The 17,405-nt window shown below is 39.7% G+C and overlaps 2 protein-coding genes across 4 annotated transcripts in view; one reads left to right on the forward strand and one right to left on the reverse strand.

Annotated features, from left to right (window-relative positions):
* The first annotated feature begins 2,037 nt into the window (after window positions 1–2,037).
* On the forward strand, window positions 2,038–12,883 carry pmm2 (phosphomannomutase 2). Of its 2 annotated transcripts, none has more exons than XM_068726586.1 (8): window positions 2,038–2,315; window positions 9,072–9,198; window positions 9,423–9,499; window positions 9,697–9,788; window positions 9,962–10,061; window positions 10,387–10,462; window positions 10,772–10,887; window positions 12,193–12,883. In XM_068726586.1, exons 1-8 carry the CDS (start codon window positions 2,250–2,252, stop codon window positions 12,295–12,297), a joined length of 759 nt encoding a protein of 252 aa, XP_068582687.1. In that variant the 5' UTR covers window positions 2,038–2,249; the 3' UTR covers window positions 12,298–12,883. The 2 variants fall into 2 exon arrangements, with proteins under 2 accessions (XP_068582687.1, XP_068582688.1); XM_068726587.1 differs by having other exon boundaries at window positions 9,072–9,183.
* LOC137884683 (myotubularin-related protein 7-like) overlaps window positions 12,135–17,405 on the reverse strand; it is a 40,845-nt gene continuing 35,574 nt past the window's right edge. Inside the window, exons 13-14 of one of the 2 annotated variants that reach the window (XM_068726583.1) lie at window positions 17,232–17,358; window positions 12,135–16,059 (exon numbers count right to left, since the gene is read on the reverse strand). In XM_068726583.1, the coding sequence (XP_068582684.1) occupies window positions 15,685–16,059; window positions 17,232–17,358 (502 nt within the window). In that variant the 3' untranslated portion in view covers window positions 12,135–15,684. Of the gene's footprint in view, window positions 16,060–17,182; window positions 17,359–17,405 lie in introns of both variants that reach the window. The other variant, XM_068726584.1, reaches the window with a different exon arrangement.

The raw sequence follows: 17,405 nt of genomic DNA on the forward strand, positions 1-17,405 counted from the left end.
CCTCTGCTTCCAATCCTAAAAAACTCTTTGAAACTTTCAGTTCACTCCTCCAACCCCCATCCCCTCCTCCTACTTCCTCCCTTCTCCCCGATGATTTCGCCAACTTCTTTGACAAGAAGGTAAACGATATCAGATCCTCCTTCTCTCAGCCCCTCTCTCCCTGTCCAATCCTGCCCCCACAGCTCTCCCTCCCGTCTCCACACCCCATCTTACCCTATCTGGCTCCTCTCTCCCCTAACGAGGTCCTCAACCTTGTTACATCTAACCGCCCCACCACGTGCTCCCTTGACCCGATCCCTTCCCCTCTTCTTCAGTCTATTGCGACTGAACTCCTTCCTTTCCTCACCCACCTCATCAACACATCTCTTGTTTCAGGATGCTTTCCCACGGCCTTCAAGACTGCCAGAGTCACCCCCCTTCTGAAGAAACCATCACTTGACCCCTCTGATGTCAAGAACTTCAGACCGGTTTCTCTTCTACCCTTTCTATCCAAAACACTTGAACGTGCTGTCTTTAACCAACTGTCTTCCTATCTCCACCAAAACAGCCTTTTGGACCCCCACCAGTCCGGGTTCAAAGTGGGTCACTCGACAGAGACGGCCCTCCTTGCGGTGACAGAGTCGCTTCACGCCGCGAGAGCTAACTCTCTCTCCTCTGTCCTGATTCTCCTGGACTTGTCTGCGGCGTTTGACACTGTCAACCATCAAATCCTCCTCTCATCCCTCGAGGGGATGGGCGTCTCAGGCTCTGCACTCTCCCTGTTTGCGTCCTCCCTGACGGGTCGATCCTACCAGGTGACCTGGAGGGGGGCCGTGTCGGAACCACGCATGCTGACTACGGGGGTTCCGCAAGGGTCAGTCCTGGGCCCCCTTCTCTTCTCGCTCTACACAACATCTCTGGGTTCTGTTATTTGCTCGCATGACTTCTTCTACTATTGTTATGCCAATGGCAGTGAAAGGAACAGCTCCTTCGTATCTCCAAGCCATGGTCAAGCCTTACACCCCCGCCCGACCACTTCACTCTGCTACCTCGGGGCGATTGGTTGCCCCGTCGCTCAGAGGTCCTGGCGGCCGATCGACCCGGTCACGGCTGTTTTCTGTCCTGGCCCCACAGTGGTGGAATGAACTTCCCACTGACGTCAGGACAGCGGAGTCGCTGCCCATCTTTCGGCGCAGGCTGAAAACCCACCTCTTCAGGAAGTGCTACCCTGAGCCTTCCACTTACCACTTATTGTATTCGTATTACTTATAGCACTAACTGTTTTTCTTGTTTCTGCACTGTACTTTGGCTCTGAGTTATGCTCTGCTTCATGTTCTTAGATGCTTGTTTGGAAAAGGAAATGTACTTATGACTTCTGGTGACTAGTAGTTCTTTTGATTACCAATGTTGAATGCACTTATTGTAAGTCGCTTTGGATAAAAGCGTCTTCTAAATGACTGTAATGTAATGCAATGTAATGCATCCAACACAGGAAGCTTTAAAACCTTGCTGGGAAAAGGAGAGGAGGGAGACAAGAAGCTTTGGATGGACAGTAGCACAGAAAGCAACAGAACTTAACATAGGTAATTGACAGCAATAGCACAGTGGATACTTCCTGATACAACAGTAGACTTTACATAATTAAAAAAGAAGAACAAGGGTAGAGGGGATCATTTAAATTTGCATACAATACACAGTCAAAGGGAATGAAATGGCAGATAAAGCTGCAAAAGATATCTGCACTAATGTTACAGTCAGCTTCAGTAAATCAGAAACCAAAATTATTAAATAACAGAGGCTGAAGGAAAGGGGGCAGAAGCAATGGGAAGAAGAGACATGGTTTTACAGAGTTCAATTCAATTAAATTTATTTTGTATATGTGTATAGGTGTTATCAAGTAATATTTCTGTATCTTAGACTAACTAATATTATAAGAAACTATGAGCCCATTGTTTTGTTTTGTTACTTTTTAAATTGTAAGTACTAGACATTCTGATCCACACTCACCAGGTGGTGGCGGTAATGCGCCAATTCATTGTTTGCCAACCGCCAATAAACCTCAAAGAAGAAGAAGATGGGGGACAACACGACAAAGAAATCCTCAAGTAACTCTGCATCGGGAATGTAGGCTGCTGTCGAGCGAACTACATACAGAAGAATACTGGGAGCAAAGCGTGACTGACTGTGGACACACTCGGAGTGATCACTGCAGGCATTCACCGGGGGAACGCCGACGCACCGTGTCCACAGGGAAGAACTGGGACAAGAAGATGAGTGGAGCCGCTAGCACACTCTGCCTCTTCGATGTTGACGGCACGCTGACTGCCGCGAGACAGGTTGTGTGTGTGTGTGTGTGTGTGTGTGTGTGTGTGTGTGTGTGTGTGTGTGTGTGTGTGTGTGTGTGTGTTTTAATGTATACTTGACACAAACAGCTGTCAAATGATGTGTCAGTGTAACATCCGGCACAGGTGTGCTAGTTTAGCTGCGTTTTTTAATTAACTGGTTTACGTTCGAGTGCGTGTGCGTGAGGCAGATGTGTCATAGGACTGGCCTTTCAGGACCCACGTCGAATAAACAAGAAATAAAAATGTCGATCGCCTCTCCTCTCTCTTTCACGTAGTTTCTACGGTATCTTTTGAAAGACTATAAACGGAAAAATGCACTACTCGTTCGTGAAGCTGTGGTTGAGATTCAGAGGGCTCATAACGCGGATCAGAGTGAATGACAAAGTTGGTGGTAGGTGTCGATGCCTGTTCAAAAGTACTTACGCCAATAAATCCTTTAAGAAACGCTCTTTGTCCGTCTTATATTTGTATCAAATATCGTTATTAATCTGACGTCAAGTCGATTTGAGACCGATAGACCCGTCCGTGCATTCGTTAAACATACTGAGCTCAAACACAGCGTACAGATAGATGACTGTCAACTGTGTAACATTCACAAGTTAATCTGTGTGGTCATCTGTCAGTCTTTCAAAAGATACCGTAGAAACTATGTGAAAGAGAGAGGAGAGGCGATCGACATGTTTATTTCTTGTTTATTTGACGTGGATCCTGAAAGGCCAGTCCTATGACACATATGCCTCACGCACTCGAACGTAAACCAGTTTATTCAAAAACCAGTTAAACTCGCACACGGCTCACGTCATTATGATATTTATGGCGGTTGGCAAACAGATTTCATGTGCAATACTGCCACTCACTAATCTGGAGTGAAGACGTAAGGACCTTTTCTCTAATCTGTCAACAAACAAAATGGAATGCATATTTCTCAAATTGTATTCATTAGTCTTGTTGATCCTAAATACTCTAGGACAGTGGTTTCCAAAACTTTTGTCAAGCCCCCCCTTTGATGATTTAGGAACATTGTAAGCCCCCCTCCCCACCGCACCCGACCCCACACACCCCAAATGGGTCATACCTTCCTTGTTTTGAATTAATTGCATTATAATATATAAACTCTGAAATTAGTTGTTCTTTCTAAAATAAGTACATATCACTTTGCTTTTCCACTTCAGTTTATTGTTCAGTTTGTTTTACTGAAAAAAAATAGCAATAATAAAATCAATTTCCAAAAAGATTGGACTTTAGATTGCTTTCAAGTAGTGCTTTCAGACATATTAATTGCATTACATTCTTGAATATATTTTCAAGAAAAATGTACTTCAAATGTTAAAATTGAATTTAGGAACAGTGCAACAACTTACATTTCCTCATTTAACAGGTTTTTCAAACAGAATTAGTGTGCAAGAAAATGTATTTGTATTCAGCGATTTTGATTATAAAAATGCTTGATTGGAATCAGGGGCGTCGTTAGGCCTATTTTAAAATGTTCTTCAGCCCCCCCAAAATAATTTGGCATTGTTGGCTGTAAAAAAAAAAAAAGAATATATATATATATATATATATATATATATATTTATATTTATATTTAGGTTTACTTGAGGCAAATGAAAGGGAATATTTTAGTGGGCTATGTTAACACTAAGCTAGCTAGCTAGCTATTTTGTTAGAAACTGTCTCCAGTGAGCAAGAGTGAACGAGCAAATTCAAAATACAAGAAATAACTATCGACATCTCTCTATTCTTTGCATTAATATATCTCTTTAGTATTTCGAAACAATAATATCAGTCCCTATAGAATGTTGTTGTTTATAATCAGTTAATGGCATATTTGACACTGAACTAGTTCATCTTTATCTCAGTGATAGTGTCCAAATGAGCATAAAATATCACTGGTATGTAAAAACTACACGGACAACAAAATGGATGTAAATATTGATCAAAATCGTATTCCCTTCTGCTCATAATAAAACAGTAAACAACTCAAAAGTTGACACTGTCAGGTCCATTCTCCATCCATTGTGTGCGGTCCCTTTTAAGAATTAGGATTTTGGAGTGACGCGGATATGAAAGCTAGTTTATCCGTCTTTCCTTTACAAGCAGGAAAATTATTTCTGTCTTTGAGAAAAGTTCATATTTGTGTTGTCAAATTTCACTATGACCCTGAAATTCTGTCTCTTGTGTTATCATATACTGAATGCAAGCAAAACTACAGAACAAAATCACACTCTTTCTGATTGAACCAACATATGAACTGTCTGAAACAATGGATATCCGCGGCCCCAAAAACAATTGCCGCACGCTGTGTGCACAAACATGCCCCTCCCCTTGGGGCTAAGCCCCCCTTTTCTTTGAATCCTAGAAACGCTCCTGATTGGAATCATACAGAAATGACATGTATAGCACATATCAGTAGAGAAATATTAATATTTATTTTATCATTATTTGTTTTTTACTCTTCATGATGACAGGTGAGGCTCTGACTGCCTCCCCTGACCGCACATCCCTCAGCCGTGCTCTCCCTGTAGTTCCACTGCGCGCCCCCCAGTTTGGGAACCACTGCTCTAGGAGGAGTTTCCAACATCAGAATTTTTTCTTTCGTATGTTGCTGACATTTTCCTCTCCAGTCTCTGGATGCGCAATATGGGGCAATACCGATTATGCCCCTGGCTAAATCTATTTGAGGACGCTGATTAGCTAAATTGTATGTCACACATTTATATCTTTAATCAGCAATTGGCTAAATTGCTTCATAGACCCGCCTTCTGTGGGCAATTTCTCCAGCGCCCCTGCGTGGCTGAGACATATGGAGGACAGAATATGATTTAAGTATAAATAAATAAATAAATACAGGAATAAATAAATAAATACAGGAATACATGTTTGAATACAGAAATAAATAAATAAAAGAATAATTAAATGCTGAAATAAATACTGGTATAAATAATGCTGAAATAAATAAATAAAAGTTTAAATAAATAAATGCTGAAATAAATATGGAAATAAATAATTGAATGTATAGATAAATAAATAAAAGTTGATAATCAAACAGGACATAAAGAAATACATATCATATATTTATTTCTACATTTCTGTTCACCTACATTTATTCATTTATGTGTATGTATGCTAATGAGGTTGGAGGTCCTAACCTCTGTCTAAAGCAGGATTGGTCACAGGAGTGTGATCGCTTCTGGTCTACTACTTTGGCCTTGCACAGTAATGTTGAAGATGGCTAGCCCAGTGTTGCCAAATTGACGACTTTCTCGCTAAATCTGGCGACTTTCCCAATCCTCTTATCGACTTCTTTTTGTCAATAGCGACTAGCAACAAATCTCGCAACTCTGGTGTTATTGGAGACTTTTCTGGTGTTTTGGAGACTCTGACGTAGAAGCATGTATCGTTCTGCAGTTACTGTCCTCAACGAGCAGCGGGTGCTGCCGTGAGCCCCTCTGCCATTCCAAAGCACTCAGAGGCGGTCAGTCTCACAGCAGCCTCGCACAGCATTCCCAAACTGTGGATGCCATTGTGCTGCTAGCTAGTTTTTTGACGTCGTCTACAGGGATGATTTGCTAGGAATCGGTTGCTTCTGTCTTGCTCCCCTACTTGACCAATCCTGCTTAAGAATGAGGTTCGGACCGCCTACCTCATTAACATACGGACACAGAAATAAATAAATGAAGGTGAACAGAAATGTAGAATTTAATTTATTTATTTATGTCCTGTTTAGGTATCAACTTTTATTTATTCATTTCAGCATTTATTTATTATTGTATTTATTTATTTCATCATTTAAATATTTCTGTATTTATTTAAGCATTTATTTATTCTTTTATTTTATTTATTTCAGCATTTAAAGATTTCTGTATTTATTTCAGCTTTATATATTATTTTATTTATTATTTTCTGTATGTATACATTTATTTTATTTATTTCTGTATTTATACATTTATTTATGCATTTATTTATTTGTTCCTGTATGTATTTATTTATACATTTATTAATGCATTTATTTATTTATACTTAAGGCATTTTTCGTCCTCCATAGAGACATGCAGACAGGACGTGCAGGGAAAGCATATATTTTGCGCAGGTATCATTTTACACATATTACTGGGTGCATTCCATATTTTAAAAACACAAATATTGACAATTTGTATTATTATTATTATTATTATTATTATTATTATTATTTATTTTAATTTTTTAATTTTTTGTGGCTCAAGGGGGGACGGCGCCCTTTATTGACCAGCCGCCACTGCCCCCTACCCTTTCTTATAGGGTCCTCCAGACCCTGCACTCCCAACCCAGGGTTTATTTTTAGAAAGATATTTTCCTTTCCTTCCTTGACTCCATAATGCCATATCGTTTTGATTTGTCCCTTAATCACCACATTAGCTTCTGACTTACTTATATTTACATTAATGTGATTAGTCCCATGCACTCTTCAAAGCCCTTTTTGCTGCTTTACCTGCCTTTTCTCTCCCATCAACTCCAACACGGGCAGGGACCCACACAATTCATAGACATTTGATTAGCTATCGCTCTCTCTTGCTGATGTCCTCTACCCAATAACTATGGCCATCATCTCACATGCAAGCACAGATAAATCATCATCAAGTCTCTTCCCACACTCAACATGGAATTATTGGATAACTACTGCTGCTGCTGTTCTATCAGTATTAATATATATCTTTATAATTATGTAAATAGTGATAGTTATTCCTTCTGATGTATGAATTAAAGATCTTACAATTCTGCCCACAGTCATCTCTTATTAGTTGAAGATCAATTTCTGGCTGTGGCAATAACCAGGGAGGTTAAGCTGGCAGAACAACAGTTGGATAGTAACTCCTATCCAGTAAACCCATTTCACTAGCCTTCTTTTTAAAAACCTAACCAAAGCGCTTTGTTGGCCCTTTTTTATGTTCCCAGCATGTCTCAATAGCACTCTCAGGACATGCTGCCTTTTCGTTCCAGCTTTCCTTATAATTGTCAGATTGGAGGCCCAAATTATAGTATCTCTCACATTTTCAATAAATATTTCCAAATCCTGTTCTTTATATGTATTTTTAAAACTGAATTTATTTATTTCTCCCACTGAGCCTTTCCAAATGCCCACCTTCCTGTTGTATCTTCTAACCCACTTTGCTTCCACTTCCTACTCTACAGAAAATGGGGTAATGATCACGTCCAACAGTAGAATGATTCCATACCTTCCTGATACAAAGACCTGCCATGGACCGTGAGGCTCAGGTCTAAACTTAAATTACTGCCCGAATTGCAATTAATTCTAGTGAAATTCCCATCATTTAAACACTCAAGACCCAAGGAGTCCATCATCCTCCACTATCAAACCGTTCCTATCAGTCCTGTCCCCTCCCCAGAGAGTGCTATGGTCATTAATAGCACAACACTGTAATAGAGTGCTGTAGGGATGACATATTTTTGTAGGCCCACCATGGAATTTAGCATCACACTGGTTCCTTCAACAAAAAGCCAATGGGATCTTTCCATTGGATTCCGGGCTATTGCAGAAATTGAGCTCTGTGGCAAACACAAGTCAATGATACTGACACATTTTCTTCATCAAGATAATCTTCATGAATGAACACCACTTTTATAGTTTTTTAAGCGTGAATGCAATCAGCAGAAGTAAAAATCTAACGTTAGGCTATACCACGGTTGCGTATCTATACATGATGAACTAGTCTGCGTTATTGCATTTTGTAGTCCCGTTTGGCCACTTGTTAGCATTCGTCTTTTTAAAACTCGTAAAATCTTCAAAATTTACAAATGGTGTGTTTACTGATGTCTTTTGTACCGTAGAACAAAACTTTGAAATCTCCTAAGCTTGTGTTAACCACAGAACCTATTCCAGGCATCTAATAAAATTCCCATTAAAAAAAAAAACATGACTGTGAGAGGAGGAGCAGAGGGCTGCTGAGAAGCGCCTGGGGAGCAGTTAGGGGTTCAGTGTCTTGCTCAGGGACACTTCGGCACAGGACATGTAGCAGCCAAGGATCGAACCGCCGACCTTGCGGTTGCCGGACGACCACGGCCGCTCCCAAGAGTGCAGAAGTAGAAATGTTTACTCTGGATAAATAATAAAATAATCACAATAACAATGGTTATAATTGAGACTACTTAGAGAACAAATACTCAAGATCAATTGTAATATCTGTAAACCAGACATAAGGCAGTGCTGTGTCAAATATGTTGAAAAACAGTCTAGCTCATAGCTATTCTCTGTAACCCTTTTACCATCAATTTGTGCAAAGGGTCCTCTGAAACCTGTTTCCTTCCCCTCCTTCCTTGCCTGTTCAACTAGCGGCCACAGTTTGTTCCCAACATCCTTGGTCTCCTGTGTCAGATCTTCAACGATTTCAATATTCCTTTCCTTCAGCATGGTTGATGTTCTGGCATCCCTCCAGATTCTGGTAGTGGCTGAGCAAGCACAAATCCTCTTATTTCAGTACCGTTAAAACTTCCACCTCAGCCCTTACTTCTAGAGATTTCGTGGCATAGGAATGAATTATTCCATAAGTATCTTCATCTGTATCCCTTTTAATATAAAACATGAATGAAAAAAGGAATTAGAAAATACGTATTTTGTTTCTTATAACACAAAAGTAATTTCAGTTTTTAATTTAGAAAAATAGTCTGGTACTCAATGTTGTGCAAAAGCTGGAGACTGTTATGATTATGACTGATGACTTCTATAAAGTATATGTGTTGTGTGTTTTTCAGCGTGTAACTCCAAACATGGCAGAGTTCCTCGAGAAGCTCAGGACTCGAGTTGGAGTCGGAGTGGTAGGAGGGTCGGACCTTTGTAAGATCAAAGAGCAGCTGGGAAATGACGGTGAAACACACATAGGTTCCTATATTGTAGTTAGATGTGTGTGTGTGTGTGTGTGTGTGTGTGTGTGTGTGTGTGTGTGTGTGTGTGTGTGTGTGTGTGTGTGTGTGTGTGTGTGTGTGTGTGTGTGTATATATATGTATGTGTATATGTCTATTTATCTATCTATCTATCTATCTCAAATATATCTCAAATATGTAGTTAGTTTGACTCTTCGTTTTCCTGTATGTTTATGTGTGCAGTGATCCAGAAAGTGGACTATGTGTTTGCTGAGAACGGTCTTGTGGCCTATAAGAATGGACAGTTACTCTCTGTCCAGGTAAGGTTGACGTAATGTGACCAAAGCACATCTTCTTTTTGGTGAATGATTGTATGCCTGCATTGTCAAAGACTTTGTATGACAGATTCAAATGATTTGCCATCCTAATCTTGATTTTGTGAAACAAAAGCCTGAATATGATGGCGTTACCTTGTGTAACAGGCCCCAGGGTTACTTTGTTTGCTTGCTGTTGTCAGTCCATCCAGGCCCATATGGGAGAAGAGCTACTCCAAGATTTCATTAACTTCTGTCTTAACTACATGGCCAAGATCAAACTGCCTAAGAAGAGGTACAGTTTTATCAGAGTCATGATGTCATTATTAATTTGTTTTTGGGTCCTGTATTTTGGATGCACTGGGAATGGAAGGGTGCTGGGAAGCCATGAAAATGTAAAAAGTAATTGATAGTAACGATCTGATTTAGCGTTACGGAGACTAAATGGTTATGTTTTATGTTTCACAGGGGGACATTTATTGAATTTCGTAACGGCATGTTGAACATCTCCCCCATTGGACGCAGCTGTACACAAGAAGAGAGGAACGAGTTCTACGAGCTAGATCAGGTAGTACACACATCAGCAGGTTCAAGCCGATAGGATAGAATGGGTGCTGTAGAGCGGGTCAGGTGGCCGTAAAGTTGACTCCAAAGAAACGTTGTTCCTTTTGTATCTGATTGATCTGCAATTAGGCAACTGTTTGTTTGTCATTTAATGTGCTAACTTATCAGATATTGTGTTTTTTCTATTTACCCATGATCATTTCACTGCCACCAGGTGTACACCCTCAACATATTTAATAATAATAATAATAATAATAATAATAATTAACAGCTAAATGTCAATTTCCAAAATTGGCCTGTGAGATCTGGTCTTTTTGTACTTCTTTCAGAAAGAGAAAATCAGAGAAACATTTGTGTCCATATTAAAGGAAGAGTTCAAAGGAAAAGGATTGTCATTTTCAATCGGTGAGTCAACTGCATTCATGACAATTATACAGTGTTTGTATTTTTAGTGAACCTGTATTCAAGTCTGCAAGGAACACAGAACCGTAGCAGCTTCACAACTGTGCCCCAGGTGCCGACCTCGGGCAGTATGAGACACCAGTTCAGCTGTGGCCCTTCCTCTGTCAGTGTGATGTAAACTGTCCACATCATCTCTCCATTTCTTTGTCAGTGTGATGTAAACTGTCCACATCATCTCTCCATTTCTTTGTCAGTGTGATGTAAACTGTCCATATCATCTCTCCCTGCGTCTCGGCCTTTGTTTATCTGCAGGGGGCCAGATCAGCTTTGATGTGTTTCCTGATGGTTGGGATAAGAGATTCTGTCTGGGTTTTGTTGAGGAGGACAACTACTCAACCATTCACTTCTTTGGAGACAAGACCAAACCTGTGAGTATGCTAATTACTGCTGAACGCACAAGAATGGCTGTAGGACGCACATTGTTCTATCAATAGAACTTTCTGGTAAGCCCAGACACACAGGAATGGTTGTTTTTGACAACACAGACCAGTACAGTGTATACAGTGTACTTGCTGAGTGAATCATCCACGTTCCTCTAACATTACTAACCCGTCTCATGTTAGAAACTCATCCCTTTCTCTCAGTTTTTGCCATTCACACTTGCTTAGCTGGCATTTCCAAACAGCCACTTTTGTAGACTAGTTTTGTGTTTTGGGGTATGATCTAGTATGAACAGAGGCCATGGCGGAGAGGAAAGGATGTGATTTCAAATAAGCTGTAGTTGCCTTTTTGTGTTGAGATTAAGCTGTTTTCTCATTGTTTTGGGGTTTCAGTATGGATGGAGATTTTTAGGAAAACAGAGCAGCGGAGGCATATTTTCTTAAATACACAAGGTGCAGATTTAGCCAGCTTAGTGTGGTCATTGCCAAGCCAGATGTTGTTCACACAAACAAAAATGAGATGATTAACATAAAAATTGAAAAGTTTCACTGTCGAGTTTCAGTTTGTCTCTGCCTGGAATAATAATTATAATGATAATAGCAGTTGATGGAAGAAGAAAACAAAAACAGTTTATAATTAACCATGTACAATTCCTCTGAAAAGTGACATGATCCTGTGTCCTGGGAGACTGCTACATCCATACTACTCCGTTTTCGTTTGGAAACGAAAACGATCTCCGTCCACACAGTGTTTCAGCCATCGTTTCCGAAATGATCTCCGTCCACACTACACGCCTGAAAACGAATATCACGTGACTCTTAACGTACGCTGGGCATGCGCCGATGTAAACAGGAAGTAGATTGTCGTATTTTGTAACTAAGCAACCAGGAGTAATAAAGTAGTCTTTAATGATCGTAAGTACGTGTTTGATACTTAAGATCTTCTCTCAAATCTTCCTCTATAAACTCAAACAGATACAGTTTGTGGAAAGTTTTATAAGTTTTATTTTGAAAGTCATCAAACTTTCAAAAAACATTTTCACGTTATCACTATATCATTTGTTGAAGGCAATAGTTAATTTAACAGGTATAAAAAGTCAGGTCTGTATTGCCTGATTCACAAAAGAGCAGTTTGTGCTAAATTCTGAAATAAATGGCCCTGGGGTTTCTTTGTAGTTCCTTGTAGAGCTCAACTAGTTTGCTATTCAGATAAATCAGTGTAGGTAAGCGTGTAATGTGTGTGTGTGTGTGTGTGTGTGTGTGTGTGTGTGTGTGTGTGTGTGTGTGTGTTAGGGAGGAAACGACTATGAGATCTTCAGCGACCCTCGGACCATCGGCCATGAGGTCTCCTGTCCAGAGGAAACACAACAACTTTGTCAGCAGCTTTTCTTCTCATGAGAGAGAAGCAGCAACTGTCACTCTCTGCCAAAACAGGCTTCTATTCAAGGTCTTATTTATCTGTCAAGAACCTATCTTGAGGCGTGACCACAAAAATGATCGCAGAATCTGAATGCAGAAAGAGACAGTCTTGGTGTCTTTGGTAATGTCAGGAAGGAGAGAGAAGACTCACTGACTAATGAGAGAAAGGGATTTCTGGGTATTTTGCGTTGGATATTATATGAGAACTGTCACAACTTCAAATGTGATGTAATGGGTTAAAATGTATTGTTTAATTTTTTTAATGATGGAGTTTTTTCAGAGGCTGAATTGTTCAATTGAATGTCAAATTTTGAAATGATACTGAAGACCAGCGTATTTTAATCATCCATCTGCAAGCCAAACCTTGAGAAATTAAAGCCCTTAGCCATGCACACATTTAGATATATGATGAATAAGACATATTTGATATTTGTCAAATCCATGTATGCAGGTAACGGATCAACTTTTTCCCTCTGACTATTTGCCAGTCGGTTCCTTCTCATTTTGTGACACTGTGATGAACCAATAAAAATGAAAGTGATTCCATTGTTCTGACAATTCAAAAGCCTTGTCGGGTTTTGTTATTTGAAGCTGCTTTCTTCAGCTTTTCATGTCATTTTGACTGTCTGAGCCACTGTGTTGCAGTTCTTTCCCTTTAACAGGGCATTTATTGATACATTATTTACATCAATTGATACAGAACACATATGCACACGCATACACACACACACCACAGGGAACAGTGAAATGTTCCAGTTGAAAAGGAGAGGGAATCCTATAGCTCACTAGATTGAGTCAGTGTTGTCTCATCCACAGCAGCATGGTGACATTTACCCTCACACACTTTGACCTTATCATATCTGTGTGTTGGTACACCTGTCAGAGCCTATTCTGATTCAGTTTTTTCCCCCCAACTGAGTGCAGTTGTATAAGCTAAGCTTTAAAAAGGAAACTTAAAAAAAGATTTCAACAATAGAAAGAGGGCAAAACCATTTCTCTTATTTTATAAACCTGTAGGCTGTCTACCCATATTGAGGGAACACATGGAGCAAGTCATGTTCACAGTGGGTTTTCAGCCAACTTTACAATGAACAAACCAATCCAAACACTGTATATCAGAGGTCTTCAACAGGGGGTCCGCGGAGGTACTGCTGGGGGGGTTGTGACATTTTTGGTTGATTAGACAGTTTTTCATATTTTTTTTTATTACAATTTTTTTCCCACAAACATCAATCTGTCCATTATTTTAATAGTTCAGTATTGTATGCAAGATAACAGGTATGTTTATGTATGCAGTGGCACTAATAGGCCATCAGTCATTTTTCGTTTCCATATTTATGTTTAAAATAAAAACGTCAATTTGAATAGCTTGTATGCATGATTATCATGCAAATGACAGACAATGTTAATATTGACATTGGTGTCAGTTGACAAGGTATGTTTATAAATGGCAGTGGCACGGCCACCCTACTCACTGTACCTTGCACATGTTTAAAATAAAAACATGAATATATGAACCTGCGTATTATTTGAATAGCTTAGTATTGAATGCACAATAACAAGGTATGTTTATACATGGCACTAGGCCCAGTTTAATATAAAACAGAATTAACAATATATATAGAAGGGGATCCCTGCTCCATCTATCAGTTTGGGGGTCCTTGGCCTGAAAAACGTAGTGTAGAGAACATGAAATGAAAGTTGTGTTTAAATCTCTTTTTGCTGTTGGTACTTTACCTAAATGTTAATGTAAAAAGTTATAGGGCATTTCACAACTTCAGAGTTTGCAGTTTATGTCCTGAAGCACGCATCATTCAGTCTACTGTATATGATGACGTATGAAAAATCTCTTATCTGATTTCATTGGATTTCATGATGATTTTCATCTGAAGGATTTAGTTGGGCTGAGGATGTATATTATAACATCACTGTGGATATAGAATGATGACAGTGCACAACAACTAGTAAATAAATGGCTTTAAATAAACATTCATATTTTTGTTCACATTTTGTTCTTGTTGATTCCAATTCCTTGTTAATGACCAATAGTACAAACCGGTTCTAGAAATATCCTTTCAGACTGTAGATCTAGGACATATTGTCGTCATTCCTTTTATTTACCTCCATCATGGCTGGGAAAGGAAAGTTGTATTGTAAAAAAAAGATCCACTTTTTTTTTTAAGCGGCTTGTATTTGAATTTGTATAAATACTGACATAGTGGCAGATTTTTGTTTTTTGGAGTGATATGGTTTTGGAGAAGGTAAAGTTACAATTACAATTATTTAAGACTTGAGTGCAACCAAAGGTTTCATCTAAGTTCATGTCAGGGAAGAAACTGAGTGGTTGTAGTTATTGTTGGCCTCCCAGTGTTTAGACTACACAAAAGAACATTTTGCATTTCCCCGAGCAGCAACTCTCCAGCTTGATTTCTGTTCTTCCATTCAGCACTAAAGCTTCAACCCAGAGGATGGAGGGCTGATCCTGGGTCCACATCTGAAAACCCTCAAACTCACTGAAAACATTCATCTGCTTTCCTCTACATAAACAAATAACATAATTTTCCAGAGAAAATGTAATCATATGACCCAGCTTCTAATTGTTATCATTACTGAGTTGTAGAACTTTACTAGTGGCCCCTCACACCTAACTTGGTCCAAACTGTGGAATAAGTACTCAAGGAGAGAAGGGAGAAAATAATTTTATGACTTTATAACTATAATCAAATTTTATTTTACAGTGAGGAGGAATGAAGATTGGGTGTAAATAAATCATTCAGTAAATCTTCCATCGTGTTGTAAATTATTTTTAGATTTTCTTAAAGAGGTGATGATAAATATGGACATATGTTTGCGTTAGTCCAGGGAGTTTGTTCTACTAAAATGTTTAAGTGTTTCATCGGACTGTTTCACTCCCCTCCTCAAGCCTATGTGTCCTACTATATTTCAGGCTGGTTTCATAGAACATTTGTCAATCTAAAAGTAATAGTAATAGTGCATACCTTAAACAAATTGAGCCACCTAAAAAACACATCGACATATAAAAAAAAGTATGTTTGGCTATTTGCAACAAAACAACGCAATTAAAAAAAAAGGAAAAAAAAAAGGTCTTTCAGTGCCTTTGTCAAAAAGGGGAACTGAACAACAGCCAGTGAGGTTTCTCCCTCCAGTAATTCACTGTGACTCCCTTTAGACTGAGAAGGAATGAGGCAAACTACAGCTCAAAAACAAGAGATAAAATCCATTCGCCTTTCAGTCCGTAACCATCTTTAACTCATCACATTCTGCCCCTCTGGGTGTTAGAGAGGAATATTTATCATCATTTCTTCTTTCACCTTCCAGCCAGGCGGCAGGGTTACCTTTTTCCAGTCAGGCAGTAGTAAAGACAGCTTCATCCGAGTCCGGGTCCTTGCTGTCTTCCCCACCGCTGGACGATTTGCTGCTGAGGTCGGCCACGCCCGACTCCAGGTCGCTGCAAGTGGAGAAGTCATCAGAGTTGTTACTCTTAAACTGGGTGTGCGGCCCTAAAAGCAGGGCGAGATCAGGGTCCTTGGTCTGAGTTTTCTGGTTGGCTGGTTCAGAGGAGAGGGCGTGTCCGTTGTCCTTTGCGGGGCTGCTGAATGGGTCTGTGTAAGTGGTGGGCGGGTCCGGCCCGCAGTGCATCTGCCACAGGTGGCTAGTCCTCCTCCTCGGAACCTTGATTTTCTCCCCTGTGGTTGGCTTCCCTGTCAGGGCTGCTAACCTCTGCAGCGACAAGAGAACAACAAGACAAGCACTTTCTATAATTAAAAAGGTGTTTCATTTATCAGCAATGTTGACAAACTCCTCTCTCACTCTGTATATATATACCGTATAGAGAGAAAGAGAGAGAGCGAGAGACAGAGACAGAGAGACACACAGAGGGTTAGGAGGTGGGACATGTGTGTACATGGCTGAATTTAAGTGATTAGAGACATAACTCATTCTCACTTGGATTATCTGATTATTTGCTAATATCTAAGTCTAAGTCTCCTTCAAACTTGACTGAGGATGTCAGACTTTGGCTTAACATTCTCTAATGAGAAACCACAAATATGTACACACTTTCAATTAGTCCTCAAACAGATTTAACATACTTTTTGGAAGGTTTTTTTTGCCATGGAAAAAAAGTTGTATGTGTTTTACCCACTGAGGGGACAGCTGGGGAGATTTTAAACTGGTAGTATTACTGTACCAAAATTAAACGGTAGTTTCATTTATAATTTATACAAGGATTTATAAATCAATGTCAAGGATTTTTTTATGGAAGTTAGTAATTCTGATTCTGCTCTTTGTAAATACTGACTTTTTTGATAAAAAGAAAATGAAGTGCCTTCCTGGTTCTCTGTTTAGGGAGCTAACTCAGTTTAAACTTTTGTTTGGATGAGGGCACAAATGAGACATTACGAGTTTAATATGGGCAGCTGTGGCTTAGGAGTTAGAGCGGTCGTCCACTAATCAGTCGGTTGGTGGTTTGATTCCTGGCCCCTGTAGTCTAAATGTAAAAGTGTCCATGGGCAAGATACTGAGACACTTAAATTGTGTGATTGTGCATGTGGCACCATGTATGGTAGTCTCTGCCATCAGTGTGAGAATGGGTGAATTAATTAATGTAAAGAGATTTATGGGGTTTTCTAGAAAAGCACTATATAAATGCTGTTCATTTTCCATTTGGGCAAAAGGCGAAGAACTACATTTTAGTTGGACTTTCTGCTCAGAAAATTGTATTTAATCTCAATCTCTCAATTTATTTTATTTAAACAGATTCTCAGATTCATTTTGGAGCAATGGATGTTGAATAGGGGTTATGGTGGTGTTGTAGCTGGGGGTGTCTTTGTGTTTTGTATGCCTTGTCTGGAGCCCAGGGGGTGGTGGTGGGCGGTTCCTCCTGGCGGTACCTCCTGGTGATTGCTAAGCTCCTCCTCCAGCTGATGGGACTCCTCCCTCACAGCAGACAGGAAGTCGGCAGGTGACTGGCGAGGAGGCGATGATTTCTCCACGTGGTTATAAAGACCCTTCCACATTCTGGACACAAGCATCAGAAAAGTAAATGTAATACTTTTTAGGCCGTT

The sequence above is a fragment of the Cebidichthys violaceus genome, unplaced genomic scaffold, assembly GCF_023349555.1.
Source record: "Cebidichthys violaceus isolate CVI_PGR_0920_01 unplaced genomic scaffold, fCebVio1.0.p SCAF_4, whole genome shotgun sequence".
Taxonomy (NCBI): Eukaryota; Metazoa; Chordata; class Actinopteri; order Perciformes; family Stichaeidae; genus Cebidichthys; species Cebidichthys violaceus.